Consider the following 24,213-nt stretch of genomic DNA (forward strand, 5'->3'; position numbering starts at 1 on the left):
TAGGGGTCAGGGGTAGGATGGATGCGGGCTGTTCACATTCTCTCGGTTTGCAAACAGGGGAAGTCTAAAAGCTATGACGTGAGGGTAAAGTCCGCTCGCAAGGCACGTTCCCATCTCCCCCAGGCCGTCCTCCGGCGGGCGGTGGCGCCTTTGGTCCCTACGGGATGGGGCGATTGAGAAACCCGGGCCGAGCGGGAGGAGCCCGCGGGCCGAGTGTGGGGCGGGGCGCGCGGGCCTGGGGAAGTAGGGGAAAGGGCGGGGGTGTGGCCTGGGGCGCCGCCCACGCCCTTAAGTCCGGGATGCCAGCGCGGCCCCGCAGCGCACCGGGGACGAGAAGCCTGCGCCGCGAGCACCGATCGCCGCCATGGCCCTGCTCCGAGGTGAGCGCGGCCCACTCCCCCTCGCCTCTCGGGGTCTTACCCTCCCCAGGCCGCCCTCTGCCTGCAGGCTCGGCGGAGGGTCGGGGGTCGTGGGGTGACGTTCGTTCAGTCTCATGGTTCTGGAGAGGAGCTTAAAAACCCAACCCGAGAGGAAGCTTTGGGTTAAGGAAAAACCCTTACTTGCGAGGCGCTAGCGACCGCGATGTCCGTGCACTTTCCTGCTGACAGCAAGCTTTGCCCGCTTCTGACCTTGGAGAGGCGTCCAGGCTTCGCGCAGTGGTTCGAGCCCGGCTACTGCTAGGAGAAGTGGGGCGAGGCACGCAGAGCAGCTGCGTGCAGGAGCCGGGCCCCTCAGTTCGCGGTGGCAGGTGGGCAGGGCTTGCGGGGAGACATTGAAGATGTCCCGCAGGGTCGCCGGGGAATGACCGCCCGAGCGGTCTGACCTCCACAAATGGTAACTGGAGTTCCGTTTGGACATCTGCCTTACTCCATTTTCTCCTGTATTCCTTTAATTTGAGCGACTGTAGGAAAGTGCAGGCGCATTCGGTACGTAAGTTCTAGGGTTACTACCTCGTTTAAAACGACTATGCAAACTCCCTTTTCATAGCAAACGGTCACAGTCAATGGAATCTTTAATTTAAAGACGAGTGTCTGTTGAAGATCGTTCAGGTAGAACGCAGATCAAGACCCTGAAACAGGAAAAAGCTTGGCAGGAGGTTATAAGAAAGAACCAAGCATTTTGGTGCTCCAGGGCCCTGTGGGGTTTTATTCTAAATTCAGTGGAAAGCAATACAAGGATTTAAAGTGGGAATGACAGGATCCGATTTCCACTCTGCCCGATTTCCTAAGGCTGTGGGGCTATTTAACAATTAGGAGACCTTTTAAGGATCTTTTGTAGAAGTCCAGGCAACAGCAAATAATGACTTTGACTCCTGTGGGGGCCATGGAGTTGGGAAAAAAAGGGAGAGAGATAGTTTTTGAGATACATTTGGAGGTGGATTTGATAGAACGTGGTGATAGGTTGGATGTGGTGGGTAATGAGAAGTGTCAAGAATGACTAAAGGTTTCTGGTTTGAGGAACTGTGTTCGTGATGATACCACTTAGGGAGTGAGGAAAACTGGGGGAGGAATACATTTGGAGAGGAAGATTGAGGATTGAGCAAAGAACTTTTTGATGCCTGTGAAGCACCCAGGTGGTGATGTCAGCTAGGCATTGGTTAGGGGGATCTGGAAGTCAGAAGAGCCAAAATGGCATGTGAATAAGCGGAAAATAGGTATATTCTGGAACAAAATACAGTGTATCCAATTCCCTGCAGCATGGGTTTCACTTGCCAGTGCCCGTCCCAACTCTGAACTTTACTGCATTTATTTAATAAAGCAGCATGTTGAATTTTTTTCGATGAGCCATTCAGAAAACCCACTTCATTTAAAAGCTGCATTCTAATGAGCTATCTTTTTAAAAAGGAAATCATTTTATTGCTCTCATTTACCCTTCTAATACAGACCCCTTCTAAAAATTTGATAAAAACTATAAACCTGATAAGGAAAAAAAAAAACTACATCACCTATCTTAACAAAGTATAACATTTATAAATTTATGATACAGTTTACTCTAGCGCTAAGAACTAGTGATCATATTTTTTCCCATTTCTCTATTTTACATATAAAAACACTAATGTCCAGAGAGGTAAAGTAGCTTGAACTTCAGGTAGTGATGTTATAGGGTAGTTTAGACTCTTTAAAGATAAGCACTTAAGTAGCATACCAAGGTTTACAGGACTGGTGGTAAGAAGGACATGTGACTGATTATTGTAAAGAAGAGGACACATTTGAATTACCTTTGGTAAAGATTATCATTAACTTACCGGATTTCAGTCAACAAGAAAGAGCAATCGTTCAGATTTTTACTAGCACCCATTCCAGTGTTTGGCAAGAGGTTTTTGTTGAACAGAGATTAGTTCTGCTGCTTGTTAGCTTTATTGAGAATATTCATTTATCCCTTCAAGGCAAGTAGGCAGGGTTGCTAACATGACATTAATCCTGAAACAGAAATGGGTGCCACTGCACTTCTCCTTGCCTACTGTCTGTAATTGCTCTAATTCTGTGGTCCATCCCACACAGCAGGAGGTGAGTGGTGAGCCAGGGAAACTTCATCTGTATTTACAGATTCTCCTCATCTCTCCACCTCCTGTCAGATGAGGGTGGCAGTAGATGCTCATAGGGGTGGAACCCTACTGTAAACTCTCCCCCCTCTCGGGCATCTAGGTTGCACTTGAATCATCTCAAAATCAACCCCCACCCCCACCCCTGGTCTGTGGGAAAACAGTCTTCCAAGAAATCAGTCCTGATGCCAAAAAGATTGGGTACTGCTGGTCTAAGTAAATGAGTAAGTATTTATGAAACTGTGTGACCGAAAGGTGGGCAGAGTTCCTATCTCACTTCTAGTGTTGTTTTTCCTCCTCTGTCAAATCAGCACATCTTGCAAGGCCCTTTCTTGGTGCTTCTAACTCACTATGATTTGGAGCAATATGTCTCTTCACTGTCTTTCAGTTTTTGGAAATCATTAGCCTCTGAATTTTCAGAGCCTATTAAATAAACAAGATTTTAGTTCAGTGTTAAAGACTGATAAATTTTAGATCTCTTAATATCCACATGAAATTGACATCAAATCAAATAAATGTTGACATGGTATCTAGTTTATGAAATTTCGAGGAAGAAAACGCTTTAAATTGTCTAGTCTTTGTATCTGCACACCCCAGATTATTTTTAAAAATGTATGTAATAGTATTTTCCTCATTTAAAATAATTGTATTAGTTCGGTAAGGCCTTACTCAAGCAGGCCTTTCTTGACTGGCTTCTTTCACTTTAGCATAATGCTTTTAAGATTTTTTATTGCCAAATAATATTTAATTGTGTACATGTACCAGTTAGTTTATCCATTCACCTATTAATCATCGGGGAAATGCAAATCAAAACCACAATGAGATATCACTTAACTCCAGTGAGAATGGCCTTTATCAAAAAGTCCCCAAACAATAAATGCTGGCGTGGTTGCGGAGAGAGAGAAACACTCCTACACTGCTAGTGGGACTGCAAACTAGTTCAACCTCTGTGGAAAGCAATATGGAGATACCTCAAAGCGATACAAGTAGATCTACCATTTGATCTACCAGCAATTCCACTACTGGGTATCTACCCAAAAGATCAAAAGTCACTTTATGAAAAAGATACCTGCACTCAAATGTTTATAGCAGCACAATTCCCAATTGCAGAGCTGTGAAAACAACCCAAGTGCCCATCAATTCATAAGTGGATCAATAAAATGTGGTATATGAGGCCAGGCGCAGTGGCTTACACCTGTAATCCTAGCACTCTGGGAGGCCGAGGCAGGTAGATTGCTCGAGGTCAGGAGTTTGAAACCAGCCTGAGCAAGAGCAAGACCCTGTCTCTACTATAAATAGAAAGAAATTAATTGGCCAACTAATATATATATAGAAAAAAAAATTAGCTGGGCATGGTGGCGCATGCCTGTAGTCCCAGCTGCTCGGGAGGCTGAGGCAGTAGGATTGCTTGAGCCCAGGAGATTGAGGTTGCTGTGAGCTAGGCTGACGCCACCGCACTCACTCTAGCCTGAGCAACAAAGCGAGACTCTGTTTCAAAAAAAAAAAAAAAAATGTGGTATATGTATACCATGCAGTACTACTTAGCTCTAAGAAACAATGGTGATATAGCACCTCTTGTATATTCCTGGATAGAGGTGGAACCCGTTCTACTAAGTGTAGTATCTCAAGAATGGAAAAACAAGCACCACATGTACTCACCAGCAAATTGGTATTAACAGATCAACACCCAAGTGGACATATAGGAGTAACATTTATCAGATGTCGGGAGGGTGGGACGGGGGAGGCGGGGATGGGTATATACAACCACAACAAGTAAGATGTGCAACGTTTGGGAGATGTACACACTTGAAGCTCTGACTCCAGGGGGAAGGGGGGCATAGGCAATATATGTAACCTTAACACTTGTACCCCCATAATATGCTAAAATGAAAAATATATTTAAAAAAAGACATCTGGTTGCTTCCAAGTGTTGGCAGTTATGAATAAATATTCATGTGCAGATTTTGTGTACATAGAAGTTTTTACATCATTTGGGTAAATACAAAGGAGCATGGTTGCTGGATCATATGGTTAAAGTGTGTTTAGTTTTGTAGGAAACTGACCAACTATAGACACTGTGCTGGGCCCAAACTAATAACTTAAGGCTTTGCTTCCATGGTTTTAACCCATTCTATATACTATTGCATGACAACGATTTTTAGTTATCTAATTATACTTTACAATAAGGTTTCACAGTAAGATTATTTAAAGCAAGTTAGGGACACTGACTAATCTGTGATTGCTTACAAATCTCTCCTCCTTGTAACAGGTGTTTTTATTGTGGCTGCTAAGCGAACGCCCTTTGGAGCTTACGGAGGTCTTCTGAAAGACTTCACCGCTACTGACTTAGCCGAATTTGCTGCCAAAGCTGCCTTGTCTGCTGGCAACGTCCCACCCGAAACTGTTGACAGTGTCATTGTAGGCAATGTTGCACAGGTTGGTAGGGCAGAGGGAGGTATTCACTCCTGTTGCTTTCTTTGATCAGTTTCTAAAAATAATTCCTTTAACATATCATAATGGCAAACAAGTTAAATAATAGTTATAGGTATTTAGTAATTTGGGTAATCCTCAGAATCCAGAGGTAATAGCATGTGTAATTCAAAGCAACATATATCCTGGAAACTATATATGTGTCTGACTTGAGGTGCATTTTGATGTTTCTTAAATTGCAGGTTGACTTCCTTGCCTTATATGAAGTTGATTGATTTTCCCTTTGTGCCACCTAAGGAGGGTAGCAAACCCAAGCAATACAACACACTTTTTATAATTTCTTACACATTGTAGGAGCTTGGTCAGTATTTGATGTAGGAAATAAGAGGCTTGCTTAAACTCTATCTTGCTACATGTGGTGTGCAAAATAGATCATTTATACACAGGTAAATGAAAACTTGGAATTCCTTCAAAGTATACCAACATTTATTGGGTGCCTAGTTAGAGGCTATTTTAGGTGATAAAGTACCCAAAGTGGATCAAAAGGAGGTTATAATCTAATGGAGGAGATTTTATGTGTGTGTGTGTGTATATATAGTGTGTGTATATATACACACACACACACATATTTACATTTTAAAAGATGTTAACGATATGATCGTTACTAAAGAGAATAACAAAGGACACACAATCACTAGGCCTTGAATTTAATTTGATTCTGTGCATCTTGCCATTGTTTATCTTCACAACCAGAAAAGGCAGTGACATATTTTCTTTTGCAATTATGTCTGTTGAACCTAAAGTATTTTCATGAAGAATTCTTGATATTAATTCATCTTTTTTTTTGTTCACTTTTTTGGGGGGAAATTTTACCTCTGACCTAAGAAGGCATTAGAACAGATCAAATTGAAGTTGGATACTTTTAAGTTTTGTTTTGCCTAGAATTTATTTTATAAGGAGCTTTTCCCCCTCTAAAATCCTTCTGTTTTTCTCCAGCATGGGTTCTCTCAAACTTTACCAAAAAATTCACTGTAAATATTAAGTAGTATCAATTTCATTGTGTTTGTGCCTCTGCTCCTAAAGGCTATCTTTTTTGCATTATGTTTTCTGTCAGGACAAAATATATGTTCCTGGTAAGAGTGTTAAGTGCTTAATGGATAACAATTTGGGATTGGGTTTATGGTCAGAAGAGAACAGAATAGGTTTCAAATAACATTTGACAGATATCACAAAGCTGTTCTGCTAATTCAGTTAAATATTATTAAATATTACTTGGAATAAATGAGTTTATGTTTTTCTTAGAAAACAATGAAATCCAATATGGATTCTTTTATTTTCTTTTTCTTCCCTAAATGCCCTGGCTCCAACCTCCTATGTTGAATAGAAGTGATGACAAATGGAGATCTTTGTCTTGTTCCTGACTTTAGGGGGAAAGCATACAGTCTTTCAACATTAAATATGATGATAGTTGTGGGGTTTTCATAGATGCCCTTTATCAGATTGAGGAAGTTGCCTTCTATGTAGTTCGTTAAGTGTTTTTATTATAAAAGGGTGTTGGATTTTGTCAAATGTTTTTTCTGTGTTGACTGAGATGATCATATAATTTTTGTTTTTTATTCTATTGATATGTGATGTATTAATTGATTTTGAGATATTGAACCAACCTTGCATTCCTGGGATAAATCCCACTTGGTCATAGTGTATAATCTTTTTATACATTGCTGGATTCAGTTTACTAGTATTTTGTTAAGGGTTTTTACACCCATATTCATAAGAGATACTGGTTTATAATTTTCTTGTGATGTCTTTGTCTGGTTTTGGTGTCAGGATAACTGGCTTCATAAAATGAATTGGGAAATAATCTCTCCTCTTCTATTTCTAGGATGAATTTGTGAAGAATTGGTATTAATTCTTTAAATGTTTGGGAATATTCTTTGGTTAAACCAATCTGAGTTTTTCTTTATGGGTAGTTTTTTGATTACTAATTTAATCTCTTCATTTGTTGGGTCTATTCAGATTGTCTATTTCTTCTTGAGTCAGATTTAGTAGTATGTATCTTTCTAGGAATTTGTCTTGTCCATCTTGGTTATGTAATTTTTTGGCATATAGCTGTTCATAGTACAGTTGATTCTTGTTACTGTGGTTATGTTCTATATAGTTGCCATGATCACTGAAGTAGCAAATACTTTCAAATGAAAAAAATTACAACAAACTTAAAGATCTAATTGGCTTTTATTTGCAATTCTAGAATCAGGCCACATCTTATTCTGTAAAATAGAATGAGTGTTCCAATGAGCCGAGTAGAAGAGAGATTGGTTTAAGCAGAAAAGAGCTGAAGAAGGTAGAAATAGAACAGAAAGCAGATTGGTCATTTCAGAGTTACTTTCCTTATAGGTTTAAGGGTGGTGGGGGGGTTTCTTATGCTGATTCAAGATTATTGGAATCTCCTAGGCTTTTTTGGAAAGCTGGCCCATTTCAAAGTTCAGTTTGATTGCACAGCACTTAGCACAAGTGACTCCATTCTGGTTTTGTCTGGTCTGTTGGGGCCTAGTGCACAAGACTAGTCCTAGTAAACCACTGCTCCCAGGGGAAATATAGGGTTTGGGTTCCTGCGTGCCTCTGGTCACAATATTTTCATTAATCGATCGATACATAACTTTGTTTTATGTGTGTTTTTCTTTCAAGACACCTTATTTAATATATATTGTTGATTCATTAACATTAAACTCACAGCCAACAGCATAACTCATATCTGAATAAAGTTTATCTAGTGCACATATTTGGTTAAGATGGTAAATTTTATGTTCTGTGTATTTTACCACAATAAAAAAACAGGAAAAACCCAATTAACCAAATTATAGTTTTTATTCAAATCATAAACATGCATAATATGCTGTACCTATATGCATTGTGTCCTACCCTAGAGCATATAGTTTATCATTTTTAATTGATTGCCAACATTTCTATGTATTTTGTACTTGTTCTTAATTCCTAGATTTATAGAGGAAATTCTTTTTTCTTTTTCCTGTCTCTGTTCCAGACATCTTCAAATGCTATCTACTTGGCAAGGCATGTTGGTTTACGTGTGGGAATCCCAAAAGAGACCCCAGCTCTCACTGTTAATAGGCTCTGTGGCTCTGGTTTCCAGTCCATTGTGAATGGATGTCAGGTAAAGGCAGCATTATGTTTAATTCTCTGAAAACTGTTAGGGTGGAAAGGCTAGTAGGTGCTCATGGCACAGGTGGAGAAAGATTTCTCATACAGAGATTAAGATAAATCAAAATAAAAAGTTTATTTAATCCTTAGAGAGAAAAAGGGGGGGGGAAGAGAACAAGAGAGAGGGGGTAGGGGGAGAAGAGAGTAGGGAGATAGTGTGGCATCCCAAAGAAAGAACAGGGTGCCAGCAGTAAGACCAGGTGGCTAACTGATTTTAAGGGGGACAAAGAGAGAAAAAAAATTGTGATGGCTGTCAGTTGGTAACAAAAACGGCAGCAGGTAGACAACACAAAGTGCAAGCATGTCAAAGTCTAAGGGTTGGTTTCCTGCCTTTCACTGGAGAAGGGATTATCACAGCAGCTGTGACTCTGTTCGCAAGATATGGCTGAGGTTGTAGCTCATTCACCTGTTTACTCAGGAACTCTGTAAAAGCAAATTCTCAAAAACCAATTTTAAAGAGAAAGATTTACATCTCTTTTTTGTCCTTTCGGCTCTTTCCAGAAGTTGTGCAAAACAGAACTCCTGCAGGGTGTCTGTTAGTGAGAGAACTCATAGGACTGATCTTTAGCTGTTACTGGGGAAATCGTAGGATTAGGTGTTTTCCCATTATTTTTGTAAGGCCACCCGTTTCAAAAATACGTTAATAGTTATTAGAAGAAATGTCCCACTCTAATATAACCCTTTAGCTTTTTTATCTTATAGTGCTGATTAAGAGAGGTCAAAATTTGATTTTTCTTGGAAAAATACTTACAGGAAGAAAACAGATTATTAAAAGCTAATAATGAACCCTGAAGTGGAATAAGCCTGTCACAAAAGGACAAATACTGTATGATTGTACTTATATGAGGTACCTGGAATAGTCAAATTCATAGAGACAGAAAGTGAAAAATAGCCACCAGGGGCGAGGGGGAGGGGAGAAGGGAAAGTTAGCATTTCTTAAGTATGGAGTTTCAGTTTTGCAAGATGAAAAGAGTTCTGGAGATAGATGGTGATGATGGTTGCACTACGATGTGAATGTATTTAATGTCACTAAACTATATACTTAAAAATGGTTAAAATGGTAAATTTGATGTATATTTTGCCATAATTTTTTTTAAAAAATTAATATGCTCTTCATTCTTATTGAGTGCTTCCTATGCACCAGACACTGTGCTAGATTTACATTCAATATCCCATTTAATCTTCACAACCATCCTATGAAACAAGAACTGTTATTATTCCCATTTTACAGGTGAGGAAACTGATTATTAAAGGCTTTAAGGTTACTAAGTCAAAGAGGCAGAATTTGAACTCAGGTCTGTGAGAATTACCTGTGAGGCCATTTGAAACACTGAAGAAAGACTGTGAGGCAAGGAGGAGAGTTGAAGAATCTTGGTGATGATAAGAAAATGTATTTTATTACAAAGTCGCTTAATGATACTGTTGATAGAAGTACAAAGTAGCATAACCTTTTTAAAGGACAGTTGGGCAAATGCATTTGTTTCTGTGAACGCAGGGGAAGAGAGTACAGTGAAATTCAATTTTATTTGTAAAAGTCTTCATTTGATTACAAACAAAATAAGAGACTCAGATATTTTGTAATGAATAAATTATTTTCACATTAGTTTGTTTCTACAATAATATGTCTTAGATAGTGACCTTGATTTTCTTAGCGATAATTTCAAGCATCACATTCTTGGAGGCTATTTGCTTCTATTCTGAGAAATGCAAACAGTGAAAACAGTTGGAAGAATGAATGAAACAGATTCCTTTTCATGAGCCCCCAAGATTGACCTGGTTCTTATAAATCTCTGGTCTCTTTCAGATGCATCCATTAATAGGAGTTTTTCTTTTGCCTTTTTAAAGAGTTTGTCCTCTATTATCTGCTATACATTTATGCCAGACATTAATATCTCTGATTTTCAAGATTTATATTGAGTTAAGATTTACTATTCTTAGCCAAAATGTAGGTTAGGTCTGTTACTCAGGCAAAAATGATTGAAATCTATTAGTTTTTTTCCTCCCCCTGCATCTTGGGAATGGGTCCTTTACAGCATTTGCTATACAATTACTTTAAAAGTATTTCCTTTTGAGACACTGTAAGCTAGGGTACAATATTTTATTCTTTTTATTTTTTTCCCCACAGAATTGAGTAAAGTTCAGAAATGTAGGGTACAATATTTATTAGAATCGTCATTAATTTGTAAAATCTGTATACTTCTTAATACCTTTTTTCCAGTACTATAAAAAGGTTTTCCTTGTGGTGGTTGTTCATTTCTTTTTAAACAGGATATTTGCGTTAAAGACGCTGAAGTTGTCTTGTGTGGAGGATCCGAAAACATGAGCCAGTCTCCCTACTGTGTCAGAAATGTGCGCTTTGGAACCAAGCTTGGAGCAGATCTCCAGGTTGGAACCATTAACATTTTTAAGGGTTATTCTTATTATATTAGATAAGTAATTTTAATAACATACTTTCTTACCAAACAGAAAACTAATTTTGAAACCAATTTTGTTAATGAAGATTGGCAAGATATGAATGATTTGGAGTTTGTAAACTACTTCAAATCTCTCTTTTGGTTGTTAGTTTTGACAGTTCAACCCACATAAATATATGTGGAACATAATTTGGAGCACACCTCTAGTAGTGGAATTAACCCATGTAAATAACCATAGGCACAGGAGAGGTGGAGGAAGGGAAGAAGTAGATTAGAAAGATAGGCAAAAAGGTGACTTAACACCTTGACTGCTATGTGAGTTGTATTTAACTCAGGCTGGTTTTGACCCCAGGCAGGGTGAAGCAAAACTCTGCAGTTGGTTGATGAAAATCTTGCTTGATGTTCTTATTGTTACAAGTAATAGTGACCATTTAATTCTAAAAATGTGGATTGCGTTGCATATATCTCATGCACAGAAAACAATAAAAAAAATAACAAATTAGAAAGGATTGTTTTGTTTTAATAAAATAGTAGGGCCCCAGGGAAATAATCTCTTTTTCTAGTGTGGCACTGTGTTAATCTTTATGCTAAACAGTTAATAGTCTGAGTAATTAAGTCTTTACTGTGACTTAATAGAAGTTTTATTTCTGGAGCAATCTCAGAATAGATTTCTTCTTCATCACAGAAAACATTAATTTTGAATACAGATTATATTATCCCAAATCAGACAAAAACTGATCCTTCCATCTTCTAGAGCTACAGCGTGAGAATGATAGCACAGTACTGATAAAGTGATACTATAGTCGTCTTCCCATATTGAAAGAGCTAATGATATTTTATATTTTTTAGCATTTTTCAGTAGTAATGTTTGACTTACACCATTCACCCCGTTTCTCCCAACTGGCCTTTTTAGAAGTTGAAAGTAATGAAACCTAGAGAATATGAGTATTTTAGCAGTATTTTAGGCACCGAATATATCTGAGAAATCCTTTGCAAGGACAGGTCAGTGACTTGAGTTAATGAGGCAGCAAATGGGGCACACTTATCAGAGATTCAAACTACTTGGATAATAACAACCTTTTCTCTAACTCCAGGAGCCTGTCCCAGCTTCTTTTCAGCCTCATTAGTAACTGGTAGAACCAGCTGTTCCTGTCACTGAAGGCATGGGATAAAAAAGGAACACACAAAGAGTTTTTCCTACAGAGCTCATAAGTGGTTTGCAGAGGTGGCAACAGGAAAACATAGCATGAGGACTCATTGTCAGGTTTCTTACAGAATGTAGAGGATTTATTTTTTGATTATAAGTAACTTCCTGTGATGTCACCTTGCATATTTAGTACTGCTAGCTCTCTGTAGAGCCCCACATTTAGATACAGAGAATGTATGCATTTTATTGTGTGACTTGGATGTTTTTTAAAAATATCCCAGAATAGTAATAGCAATGTTTACCAAAAGTATAATTTTACTTTTATTTAATGGAACTAATATTTAAACTTAAAGAAATTATAGTATATTACTTTCAAAAGATAATGCTCTAACAAATCACTCTATTAATGTCTTTTAATAGCTGGAAGATACTTTGTGGGCAGCATTAACTGATCAGCATGTCCAATTCCCCATGGCAATTACTGCAGAGAATCTTGCTGCAAAACATAAAATAAACAGAGAAGAATGTGACAAATATGCCCTGCAGTCACAGCAGAGGTGGAAAGCTGGTCAGTGAAATTGGATAATATCAGTATTGATAAAAAAATCTATAGGAAAGCTTTTCAGGATTTCATATTATAATGATAAGATTATTAGTTTACAAATCATTGCAAAAGTAGTTTGAAAATTACACTTTTTCATTACTCATTTTTTTAGATGATCAGATATTCTATTAATTATTGCAAAACTAACTGGGAATTTCTCTCTTAAAAAAGTTAATATGACTTAAAAAGTGATATTGTTACTTGGCTTTAGATGGACACTTGAATGTAGTCCTGAACTGGTCCTGTTGTCGGTAGAACATGCCGGGGGATGTGATACACTCCCCATCAGAGGTGCTGGCTCACTGTGGCTACTGGAGCAGGAGGATGTCCTCCCCCAAGAGCCATATCATAATCACAAGGAGGGGTGATGTGTTTGGAAAAGACCCCCTGGGTATCCTTATGCCTTCTCCCATTCCTAACTGAGAATCATTACACCTGACTCAGACTTAGAACTAGTTCAAGACCCGAATTAGAGTGCCCTTCATGTAACATAGCATACTGCTATGGAGCCAGTCCAAAATGAGCAAAATGACAACAGTTCTTTTACCAATATGGCAAGTTGAATAAATCTGTTAGTTTTCTGAAAAAGATAAAATTAAACTGTTATAAGCAAGAGGACACTCTTATTTAGGGATGGATATTAAATACTTGAAGTAGTGAGAATAAAGTCTGTTTTCAAGTTTCAGAAGGATGAGTGGAATAGAGCTGATGTCATTCAACTCATCAGTGTTTTTTAGTTACACATTTATAGTGGAAGAAGAATGGTCTAGAAGTCAAAAATTATCAGTTCTATTTCTAGTTCTGCCATGTATAAGTTATCTGTCCTCAGTCAAGTCATTTATTCATGGAATGTCTGTAAAATAGAGGTAATAATATTTGCCTTCCCTGCTTATCTAATAAAACCAAATAAGGGCAGATAAAAGTATTTGCCAACTCTAAAGTGATGCCAATATTAAGATAGAGTTATTACTGACTTACCCTATTTTTGAAGCTATAGTTTACTACAGTCTATTCTAGTCAATGGAGGTCAAAGCAGGTTGTACTTATAATTGTATCAGTCATAGATTTCAGTCATAGATTACTTGGTAGCATAGACAACTTGGTTACTTTTTAATTACTTCCTATCTCACCAAAAGAAAAAAGGTATTAAATCCATTTAGTACAATTAAATCTATAGCCAATAGACAAACACTGCTAATAGTCTAGCAGTATCTCATAAAAAAATTGCAATTAAAGACAATTAAAATTATTTTTAAAAGGTGCAAAATGTATTTGCATAGATGCATCGACAGTGTAGTAAATCCTCCAATAGGGAAGGTAAGTTGTGTGAGTAATAAAGGCTCTAATTAAAGTAGCCTGTAAGGAAAGGGTGGACCAAAAATTAAATTGAAGATTATGTTTGATTTATTTTCTTTGCATATTTCTATCTTGTTTTTATTCTTATGGTAGTCTTTCTGTCATTTCAGCTAATGATGCTGGCTACTTTAATAATGAAATGGTGCCAATTGAGGTGAAGACAAGGAAAGGGAAACAGACAATGCAAGTGGATGAGCATGCTCGGCCTGAAACAACACTGGAACAGTTACAAAAACTTCCTCCAGTATTCAAGAAAGATGGAACCGTCACTGCAGGGAATGCATCGGTTGGTCTCACTACACAGATTAGCCTGAGCTCTGCCTGATGTGTTCAGTGCAAAATAATCATGAAGTATCTTGTAGATATTTTTCATGCTAGTCTTTATTTATTTAGCTTAAACTGTTAATAGTAGTGTTCGTATTCAATTAATTTGGGTTTTCATGGTCCAACACAAAATATTTTAACTAGGGGCCCTTAAATAATACTCTTCTCATGTCTTAGTTTTTTCAGAATGTTGGAAGGAAATCTGCCTGGTTTATTGTTTTGGTCATTATACTATTTCTCTTGTATATAATTCATTAGATTTCTTCTTACATCTAGATAGAAGTTTTTGTTTGACATTCTTTTCTATTTTCCATTAGTGAAATTGTATTCTGTGCCTAAAACAATCCTTTGAATCCACCAGAGTACCACTAGTGTTAGTTGTTTCCCAAATTATGCCATGGCTTCCTATGCCATATTCCTAATACCACTCCATCAGTCCAAACCCTGATTAACTGGATTCTTTTACCCTTTAGTTAATCTACCGTCTTTTTTCAAGGGGATATGTGATGGTGCTGCAGCTGTTATCATAGCTAGTGAAGATGCTGTTAAAAAACATAACTTCACGCCACTGGCAAGAATTGTGGGCTACCACGTGTCTGGATGTGATCCTGCTATCATGGGAATTGGTAAGTTTATAGTGAAACCAACTGGTTCTATTATATTTCTGGAGATAAGTCTACTTTGGCATTCAGAGTCCTGAAAAAGTAGCCAAATCAAGGTCACTTGTGGAGAAAATGTAAGATTGGTAATCAGTCTTTTATACAAATAATCTGTCCTTGATTAGGAAAACCAAGATGGTGCAAACTCCTTGTGAGCAGTTATCACATCTAATTGTCCATTTGAGATATTTAAAAATTAACACACAGAAAATAACAGAGAAGAATTACATTATCCTTACAAGATAAAGAAATTATAAGATGGGAAAATTCACGGGGTAAAATAGAGAAGGCTGCATGGAGAAAGAGTAAACCGGCTCCCTGCTGGGTGTTTTATACACAGTCACTAACGTACCTCATTCTGTCTTCCTACAACTCCAGTAAATGACACTTCTTTGTGAATGAGAAAACTGAGGCTTAGGAAAGCTGTCTTGAAAGGTTCCAAACCAGTTAGTGATGGAGTCAGGATGTGAATCCAGGTCTAATTTAAGTGCTCCTTTCACTGTGAGTTAAACATATCGTCTCAGGAAATCAAAGTCATAGTCCTCTGGCTTAGCTGAGGCTTATTAGCAAAATAAAGAATTATAAACAATTATCTAGATTGGCAGAGTACTAGGTAAAAAAAAATTGGAACTCCCTGCAAACATGTATAGTCTTAGCTTGAAAAATATGAATTAGAAGTAAAACAAAGAGCTTTTCACCGAATGCACTCCTAGGGACCACAAATGATGCTGAATTTGAATAGTTCCTATCATTAATCTTTGGGGAAACAGGGAACCAATTAGGTGCTTTACTTACAGAAATAAAATTGGTGCTTAGAGGCTTTGATCATCCCACCTATAACCTCACACCCTAGGGAAAAGCCTGCTCTAGGGTACTGGTTTCAGATTATTTATAGGACCAGAGATTTTTCTATCAACTTAGGCCTTTTATGACTAAATTGTTTCTTGAGGTGGGTCCCAAGGTAGAAGGAGGATAACCTGTTGCTGACCTACCATCTGAGAGATTCTTCATATCCTGCAGGTTGTACTCAAATAATAGCACTTATGTTGATTTGGGGTTAATACTCAGCCATGTTTGCTGCCATGTCCTTCAGAGAAGACTTAACTTGTGTGCAGAATTCCTAAGAAAGCAAGCTGGCATGTACATACCTTGTCATCTTTCACTGTGTCTCAAATTTATGTAGGTGAGAATTGTTAGGTATTTGGATATCTGTTAGAAGTCCATTTTTTCCCCATTAGTTTTATGAGTTGATTAGGTTTTAGCTACCCTCTACTGGTAAACCATAGCTTTTGTCTTAGAAATGGAAGGTAGCTGAAAAAGTAAACATCTGTGTGTGGTTATAACATTTATCATTTTGGCATCTAGATGGTTCCTAGCCACACATGATTTTTAGAATCCACACATAACCCCAACCCACAAGATTCTGTTTCAGTAGGTCTGGAGTAGAGCCCAAGAACAGGAGTTTTTTCCCATCTACCTAGATACTTTTTGTTTGTTTTGCTTTATTTTATTTTGTCTTGTTTTCCTTTTAGCTACATCTGCTAGAATAGGACCTTGATGCTTTTGATGATCAAAAAATTTTGTTTGATATAGATTATAATTCTTTTTCAGTTTAATCTCACATAATAGGTTCTGATAGATCAGCATAGTCAGTGAGGAAAGAAAATGTAGTTTTCCTTCGTTCTATTCCTGGGTCAGGGTGTTTGCCTTAAAGTACAATGAATGCCACTGTGGAAAGATGGTCTTGTATCCTCAGGGCTTGAACAGAGCCATGTATGCCAAGTGTCCCACAGTGTCAGATGCTCCCCTCTAGAAGCTCGTCTGTCACTTGTAGGTAGCACGAGATTAAACAGGGTAACCACTGGAAGCACTCCAGATGAAAAAGCAGGAGAATAAGTTATTGAGTATCTAGTGAGGACTGATTTATCAATCCAGTTTATAAGAATAGTAGTTCCTGAGTTCTGCAATTATCTAACATATAGCACTCCTTAGCCCTGCAGAATAGCTATAGACCTAGAACAAGCCAGGACTTGAAAAAAACATTTATGGCTCTGAGGAAGTACACAGTTAGTTATAGAAAGGTTGTGCTTCCTGGAAATCCTTAGGGATGGCAGTGGCAGAAATTGGTGGGTGCAGCTTTGAGCCTCCTTCAGCTTAAGCAGCTCTGGCTTTATTATTGACTTCATTTGTAGAAAGAAGTATGATACTTAAGAGAAAAAGATTAAAAAACAATTCAGAACACTTTTGATGAGAAGCTTAATAATGCCCAAAGAGGTGCCCAAAGTCACACAGCTGTTAGTGGCAAGAGCAGGACTAGAAATAAGGTCTCCTTTTCCTAACAAGAATCCTAAACCTTCCCGATTCCCAGTAAATAACAGAGTGGTCTGGGAAGTGTCCTTTAAAAATCAGGCTATGGCCTAGCATATTGTTACAATTGACAGTAACGATTCTGAGTTAACATGAACCTACTGAGTCATGCTTGCTGTGTTGTTTATAAAGACAGGGAAGTGTGTACAGTGGTCTTAGCACCTTCAACCTTTCTCTCTATGTATCTTTCACTACTAGAGGCTACTTTGTCCCCTGACCAGGCTGGATAACTGATGCTTTACAACCCATCCTATTTACATGCCTTAGACATACAAAGAGAATCTGGAATTAGATTCTGTATTAAATCAGTAGCCACACAGAACTGTCACTTTAACTTGAAAAGCATTAACTGGGTGGTCCTAATCAACAAGCAGACTATTGTCCAAAGAGCATTTTAATTGGGTGATGAGATAAATTGATATTAAATACAGATTTCATTATGTTTTTCTTGTAAAGACTGATTTCCCATTTTACCTTGAGTATATTTGTGAAACATTACAGAATGTTTAACTACTTGAATTCAACAGAATATACCAAATATTTTTCTTTGTAGACATTTCTTTTCTTGTAGACATTACATTTTCTTTGTAGACATTTCATTCTCTAAGAACAAATAGAGAAGTAGATAATCTTTTGTAGCCAGATTTTTTACCTTTTTGGAAAAAAATATGGATTTACTTAAAAATTATGAGCAGTATTAAAATGTCATTGGTGATCATCAAAAATCTGGAAGCTAAAAGTTTTTCTTTTTAGAACCCTAGTGCCTTGCTAAAGGGAGTTAAAGTTTATTTCAGAAGTTTTATTAGGTAGATTTGCATTTCTTGAGTTAAGGGTTATGTTTTATTTAAATTCTCTGCCTACCCTTGGAATTATAAACATCTTCAGATATCTTTAAAGTGTCTTATTGCTTCCTGTCTTTCTGTGTAAATGTGGAGATGCTGTTCCTATTTCTTGCCTTTTATCCAAATAGGCCCCAAAATTTAGAGTGTAATATATAATCCTAATATATAATCCCTTCTTTACTATGCATACATATCATTTGTATCCCAGGAGAGCGCTCAGTCTGCCTTGCTGTTTGATATTAATTATGATTGTTATAACTGACTATAAAATCTCATATATGACTTCTCTGGCTGTTGGAAATCTTAAAGCTATTCATGGTAGAGTTTTTCATATAAGTCTCTCATCTGCAGCTTAAGTGTATAAACAGCTTTTTACCTTGGTTCCGTTTTCTGTTTCTTTATTGTCACATCATTTAATATGTGCTGTCAAGGTGGTAAATTTGTGACTACTAATAACTCTGTCACATTATTTCTTCCTTATTTAGTAAAGAAGGAGAAGTTTGATACAAAAATAAATATAAGGTGCATTTATTTCTATATAAGATTTTTATTCTTATATAGGTCCTGTCCCTGCTATCAGTGGGGCACTGAAGAAAGCAGGACTGAGTCTTAAGGACATGGATTTGGTAGAGGTAGGTGTTCTTTTTTTACAGTATAAGAAAACTTTCCTTGCATTTTATGTACAAAAAAAGAAAAAGAAAAAAAAAAAGAAAACTACCTACTTTTATAGCATAAATGGCTTTAGTTTGATATTTTACAGCTCTTTTTGTGTCAATATTGTCAAGCTTTCCAAATGATGTACATCTAAATAAATATTACCTTCACTAAATGCCTTCTGTTGGTACTTTTCCCTACCTAACTAAAATGCTTTATATATATCTGACAAATTCAAACAGCCTGATTTCTCCTAAAGTATAAATTCCTGGAAGCTTCTTAGACTTTAAAGAACTCTGTTACATTTTAGACTATTAATTTACCTGGTGAATTAATTATTGTGTACGGTAGTAGATAAATAAGTAATTTTATTTTATAGATTATGGTGGAAAAATATATGTAAAAGAATTCACCCAATAGGCCGGGCGCTGTGACTCATGCCTGTAATCCTAGCATACTGGGAGGCCGAGGCAGACGGATCGTTTGAGCTCAGGAGTTTGAGACCAGCCTGAGCAAGAGCAAGACCCTGTCTCTATTAAAAATAGAAATTAATTGGCCAACTAAAAACATACATATAAAAAATATAGGTATGTGCCTATATTATAAAATACGGGTATGGTGGCACATACCTATAGTCCCAGCTACTCCGAAGGCTGAGGCAGTAGGATTGCTTGAGCCTAGGAGTTTAAGGTTGTTGTGAGCCAGGCTGATGCCACAGCACTCTAGCCCAGGCAACAGAGTGAGACTCTGTCTCAAAAAAAAAAAAAAAAAAAAAAAATATATGTATATACACACACACATACATATATATATACACACATACATATATAATATATATTAAAGATATATATAAAGTTTATATATATTCTATCTTTTGGGAGTATTTGAAAATTTTAGATAATTAAACATATGCTGCTTGGCATTGGAAAATAGCTAATATATAACAAAGGAAACCTCTCTGTTTAAATTGGTAGAGATGAGGCAGGCATAGGTATGATTTCCTCTATGGTAATCTCTCACTCAGGAAACCATGGTTTCAGATGAATATTTATCCTTAACCACTTCGGTACAGCCCTCACCGACCACAAAATCTTGCCCACAGCCAGCGCTCACAGTCCGCACGATAGTTTGTGCTGTGCATTGACAACGAATCCGTTTTGCTCTTGTGTGATGAGGAAAGCTTGAAAGCACTGCAAGCTTGTTTTACAGGCAGCTTTACTTGTAATGTAAATATCAGAATAGGTAACATATACATGTTTTCATTACATTATTTTTAAATGTTCACAATTTTATTTTGATAAATGAAAAATTAGAAAAGTCATATCACGGCTGTCAGCTAAAGTCACTGTGCACGTTCATCTGTGGCTATCGACTATAGTCGACACTCATACCAAAGTGGTTAAATCTCTTCTTCCATTTTTAGCAGATCACAGTTCAGAGCCTCAAGGGAGCTTCTTAATTTACCATATTTGTGTCAGCAAATAGGCACCAATAAATTTATTACTTTAGACTTCACATTTAAAGCTCTATTGAACTGCACCGACTCTGCAAAGCTGTTCATAATCATTTATAGATGTATAAATACTCAAGGACATAACTTGCAACATAATTCTCCTAGGTTTAGAAGCCTAGTTTCACAATATAGTCTAGATCTTGTAGTATCTCCTTGAAGATGATTATATAAAATAGAAAAATAAGGTCAGATCTAAGGACAAATAAAGCACAATCTTGGGAGAGTACAAAATATAGTAGGAAAGAACACAAAGACTGAATTTTGATCCCAGCTCTGCAAAAGTTGTCTTTCTTAGAATCAGTTTTCTTTTCTATAAATTGAGCTAAGGTCATGTGAAAATATAGTACTATAAGCTTGAAGTAAGGTCAGTTTCATAGCCAGCCTTGGTAAGAACAATATAACAATATGATCGGCTGTGGAGTTTTATCCTTTGTTGTTTATCAGTTTCTTCTTGGAAGATAGTGCTTAGTAGTACTGAGTAATAATAATAGCAGCAGTCACTTAGTAAGTACTTGCCATGTGTCAGGTAATACACTGGACACTTAATACCCATGATTTTATTTAACCCTGACAGTGACTCTTACCATGATACTACAGTCACATTTTACTGCTGAGGAAACATGAGTGTATAAAGAGTTTAAAGACCATGCACAAGGTCATACACTAATAAATGATGCAGCCAAGATATGAACCATCCATCTAGCTCCAAAACCTGTGGACTTTCTGCAGTATCCCACTGCCTCTGTGTCCATTTGAAATGGACTGAAAATGTCTTTTCTCTGAGGGGTGCATTTGACTTAAAGCACCATTTAGTAAATATGCCCATTTTCAAACCTAATACCTTTAAACAGAATGATTGAAGATAAATTCAAATAACTTTGTAAGGTAATTTAAATAGAAACAGCAGAATTGGCTGTTGATAGGACTGGACCATTCTCAGTTAAAAATTAGTTTGTGAGTAAGGATTTTTATTAGTGCTTTACTTTTTTTTAAGGTGAATGAAGCGTTTGCTCCCCAATACCTGGCTGTTGAGAAGAGTTTGGGTCTCGATCCAAGTAAAACCAACGTGAATGGAGGAGCCATTGCTTTGGGTCACCCATTGGCAGGATCTGGAACAAGAATTACTGCACACCTGGTTCATGAATTAAGGTACTTGCTAGAAATTGCTGTATTTCAGATTTGCTCTTTTTTTTTAATAGAAATGCATGGATTTAGGTCTCCCCAGAACAATCCAACATTTTTCATTCTTATTCCTCACATCCTCTGCACTAGTTCTAACCAGGAACAAGTTATTTGGGCAACCTTTTTCTGCGGGCTTTATAGATGAGTCAGTTAGTTGACTTATTAGTGACTCTGCACTTGGGACCCAAGCTCTGGCTCATGTTTGCTCTGTGCCCTGTGTGGCCACTCAGCATGTATTTACTGTGTCTGTCTGGCCCCATCCCTGGTGCTGGTACACAGAAGTGAGCAGATAATGAAGCCCTGGTTCTCATGGCACCTACATTTTAGTGCCAGTTATAGGAGTAAAATTAACTTATTTAAGAAAAAAAAATAGTGGGTACTAATCTAAATGTCATCATTTTAAAAACCTATGCGAGCTGACAATTGGGATCTAAGTTTTTCTCTTCTCTGGTCCTAGGGTTCCTTCTGTGTGTTTGACACTTTTCAGTTTTGATAGACTCAGTTTTGATAGAAGAGCTCCTCCTTCTGGTACTATGTATTTTGGACCATTTTGCTCTATTAGTAGGAAAATTACAAACAAAACCACATATGGCAGGCTGAAAAATCTCTCTGACTCCCTATTAGGCTAGTGTAAATGGGACTCTTATTTCTCTTAATGATTCATTGAGTTGAAAGGAGTGATTGACATGTATAAAAATAATTCCTGGATAATTTTCTCAAGGTCATTGTATCAGCACTGAGGAGTAAGAACAGATGGTACTTTAAAATAATTAATTTTTATAAAAGGGAAATGAACTGGTTCTAAATTATATGCCCTTTTATATGGACAAACTTCATTAATTACATTTATTCTAAGGTACCGTAAGACTCTAAAACCATATAAATCAAAGAGACTGACTATTCATTCCCCCTTCTTTAACTTTCCTTGTTTATCTAAATTACCTTCTATTCTCACCTCTTTCCCACAGCACTTAAGCTTGTATGTTTGTTTCCGTTCCTCTAACTACCCATCCCTTCTTCCTTGGGTTGCCTATCTGTACTGTTTCGCCTTTTTTTCCTTTGGATAAAAATATTTAGCTTTCCAAATTCTTTCACCTATTGTGACTATAAACCAATATTGATTGGAGGAAAAGATTGAGAAGATGAGGTGAATAAGAATGAATAATGCAAATGTGACTGTTATTAATTCTATTCAATTTATCCAATTGTGTTAATTCTTTGAGTAAATTTCAATCACTGCTTTCTTAGGCGCCGAGGTGGAAAATACGCTGTTGGATCAGCTTGCATTGGAGGTGGCCAAGGTATTGCAGTCATCATTCAGAGCACAGCCTAAGGAGACCGAGGAGCCCACTATGACCCACTCTTGCTCTACTTGGCCAGGCCACAGTACAACAGGTGACCTTCAGAGCAGCTGCCACAACTGGCTGTGCCCTGCCACTGAAACGGTGATTGAGTGTGATCAAGCCATGGTGAGGCAAAAATGCATTTATCATGAATAAGAGCCCATGCCAGACGGAAGTAGGTTCTCAAATTTACACCAGTCAAATATGATGTATGTCTGAACTAAAATTCAACAATAGAAGACCTTAAAAGAAATTGTATCCTTGCCAAATAACCACCACTTATGCCTTAGATAACATGATTATAAGGAAATCCAATAAATGTTGCCTTAACTTCAGCTAATCTTTTCCTGTCATTTACTGTATTTTTTAAAATTTTTAATTATTATAAAATCCACATTACATAAAGTTTACCATCTTAACTATTTCTAAGTGTACATTTCAGTAGCATTAAGTATATTCATATTGTTTTATAAATATCACCACCATCCATCTCCAGAACTTTTTTATCATTGCACATTGAACCTCTATACCAATTAAACAATAACTCCCCATTCTCCCCTCCCCCCAGCCCCTGAAAACCACCATTCTACTTGTGTCTATCAATTTGACTACTCTGGGTACATGAGTGGAATCATAGGTATTTGTCCTTTGGAGGCTGGTTCATTTCTCTTACCATAATGTTCATCCTTGTTATGTTGTAGCATGTATTGTTGATTTCTTTTTTAAGGCTGCATAATATTCCATTGTATGTATAAAAGTCCTTTCTTCTCAGTTTAGAGTCCATATTTCATCCTTTATTTTCTCCCTTGAAAATATCCCCAAGACTTCCATTATTTCATTTGTCTGTCCTAAGACTGGATATCCGATAGGGCAAGTCCCTGTTGACTATTCTTGTTAACTTCATAAAACATCCATTAGGCATTTTAATTGAGATGAGATTGAATTTACAGGTTATGGATTTATTAGGGAAAATTGACATCTTTATCATACTGAATCTTCTTATCTATAAATATAGTTTATCTTATAATTTATTCAGGTTCTTTTATCCACTTATTTTAGGGATTTCTTGATAAAAGCTCAAGGAGACTCTGTTTTCTTGATAAGCCCTAATTCATTAACTGGTTCCTTTTTTCAGGTAATTAACAAAGGATTTAGAACTTTTTGCAGACTGTCACAAGTCAAAGGTTTTCTGGCAAAGTTCTAGTTGTTTTCTACTCTGGCCAATGTTAAATAATATTCAGTGTCCATATCAGTACCTGCACTGGTTCCTCAGCCCTTGCTCATGTGGTTTCTTTCTTTTGATTTAAAAGTTGGGACATCCCTGCCCCCATCACAGAGAGGCAGATGGCAAGCAGCCCACCTGTGTGAGGCTTCCAGGCAGAGTGGGTCTGATAGCTTTGTCTGTCACTGGGTTAATGGTGATAATGACACTAGTGGTGACAGGCAAGTCCAGCTTTTCTCGTTTGGGATCCTTATGGAAGGGTAGGCTTCCTATAGTCTCATAAAACTATTAAAAAGTAAGAGCCCCACATAATTTCTCATAACAAAGAACAATATTTTACAGAACATTTTATACTTTACACTTCCTTCTTTTACCGTAACTTTTAGTAAACTATCTCT

General features: G+C 37.2%; 1 protein-coding gene across 1 annotated transcript; it reads left to right on the forward strand.

Moving 5' to 3' along the window:
• Positions 1–229: 229 nt before the first annotated feature.
• ACAA2 (acetyl-CoA acyltransferase 2) lies at positions 230–22,928 on the forward strand. Its single transcript, XM_012769887.3, has 10 exons — positions 230–380; positions 4,812–4,978; positions 8,013–8,141; positions 10,457–10,573; positions 12,170–12,317; positions 13,820–13,995; positions 14,530–14,659; positions 18,463–18,533; positions 21,063–21,217; positions 22,499–22,928. Exons 1-10 carry the CDS (start codon positions 365–367, stop codon positions 22,581–22,583), a joined length of 1,194 nt encoding a protein of 397 aa, XP_012625341.1. The 5' UTR covers positions 230–364; the 3' UTR covers positions 22,584–22,928.
• The last annotated feature ends 1,285 nt before the right edge of the window (positions 22,929–24,213 follow it).

This window comes from Microcebus murinus, chromosome 17 (genome assembly GCF_040939455.1).
Source record: "Microcebus murinus isolate Inina chromosome 17, M.murinus_Inina_mat1.0, whole genome shotgun sequence".
In the NCBI taxonomy this organism is placed as follows: domain Eukaryota; kingdom Metazoa; phylum Chordata; class Mammalia; order Primates; family Cheirogaleidae; genus Microcebus; species Microcebus murinus.

Excerpts from the sequence above, each read along its gene's own strand:
- ACAA2 (XM_012769887.3), top strand. Across the intron at positions 8,142-10,456 it reads CCATTGTGAATGGATGTCAG|GATATTTGCGTTAAAGACGC; the intron begins GTAAAGGCAGCA and ends CTTTTTAAACAG. Across the intron at positions 13,996-14,529 it reads TCACTGCAGGGAATGCATCG|GGGATATGTGATGGTGCTGC; the intron begins GTTGGTCTCACT and ends TCTTTTTTCAAG.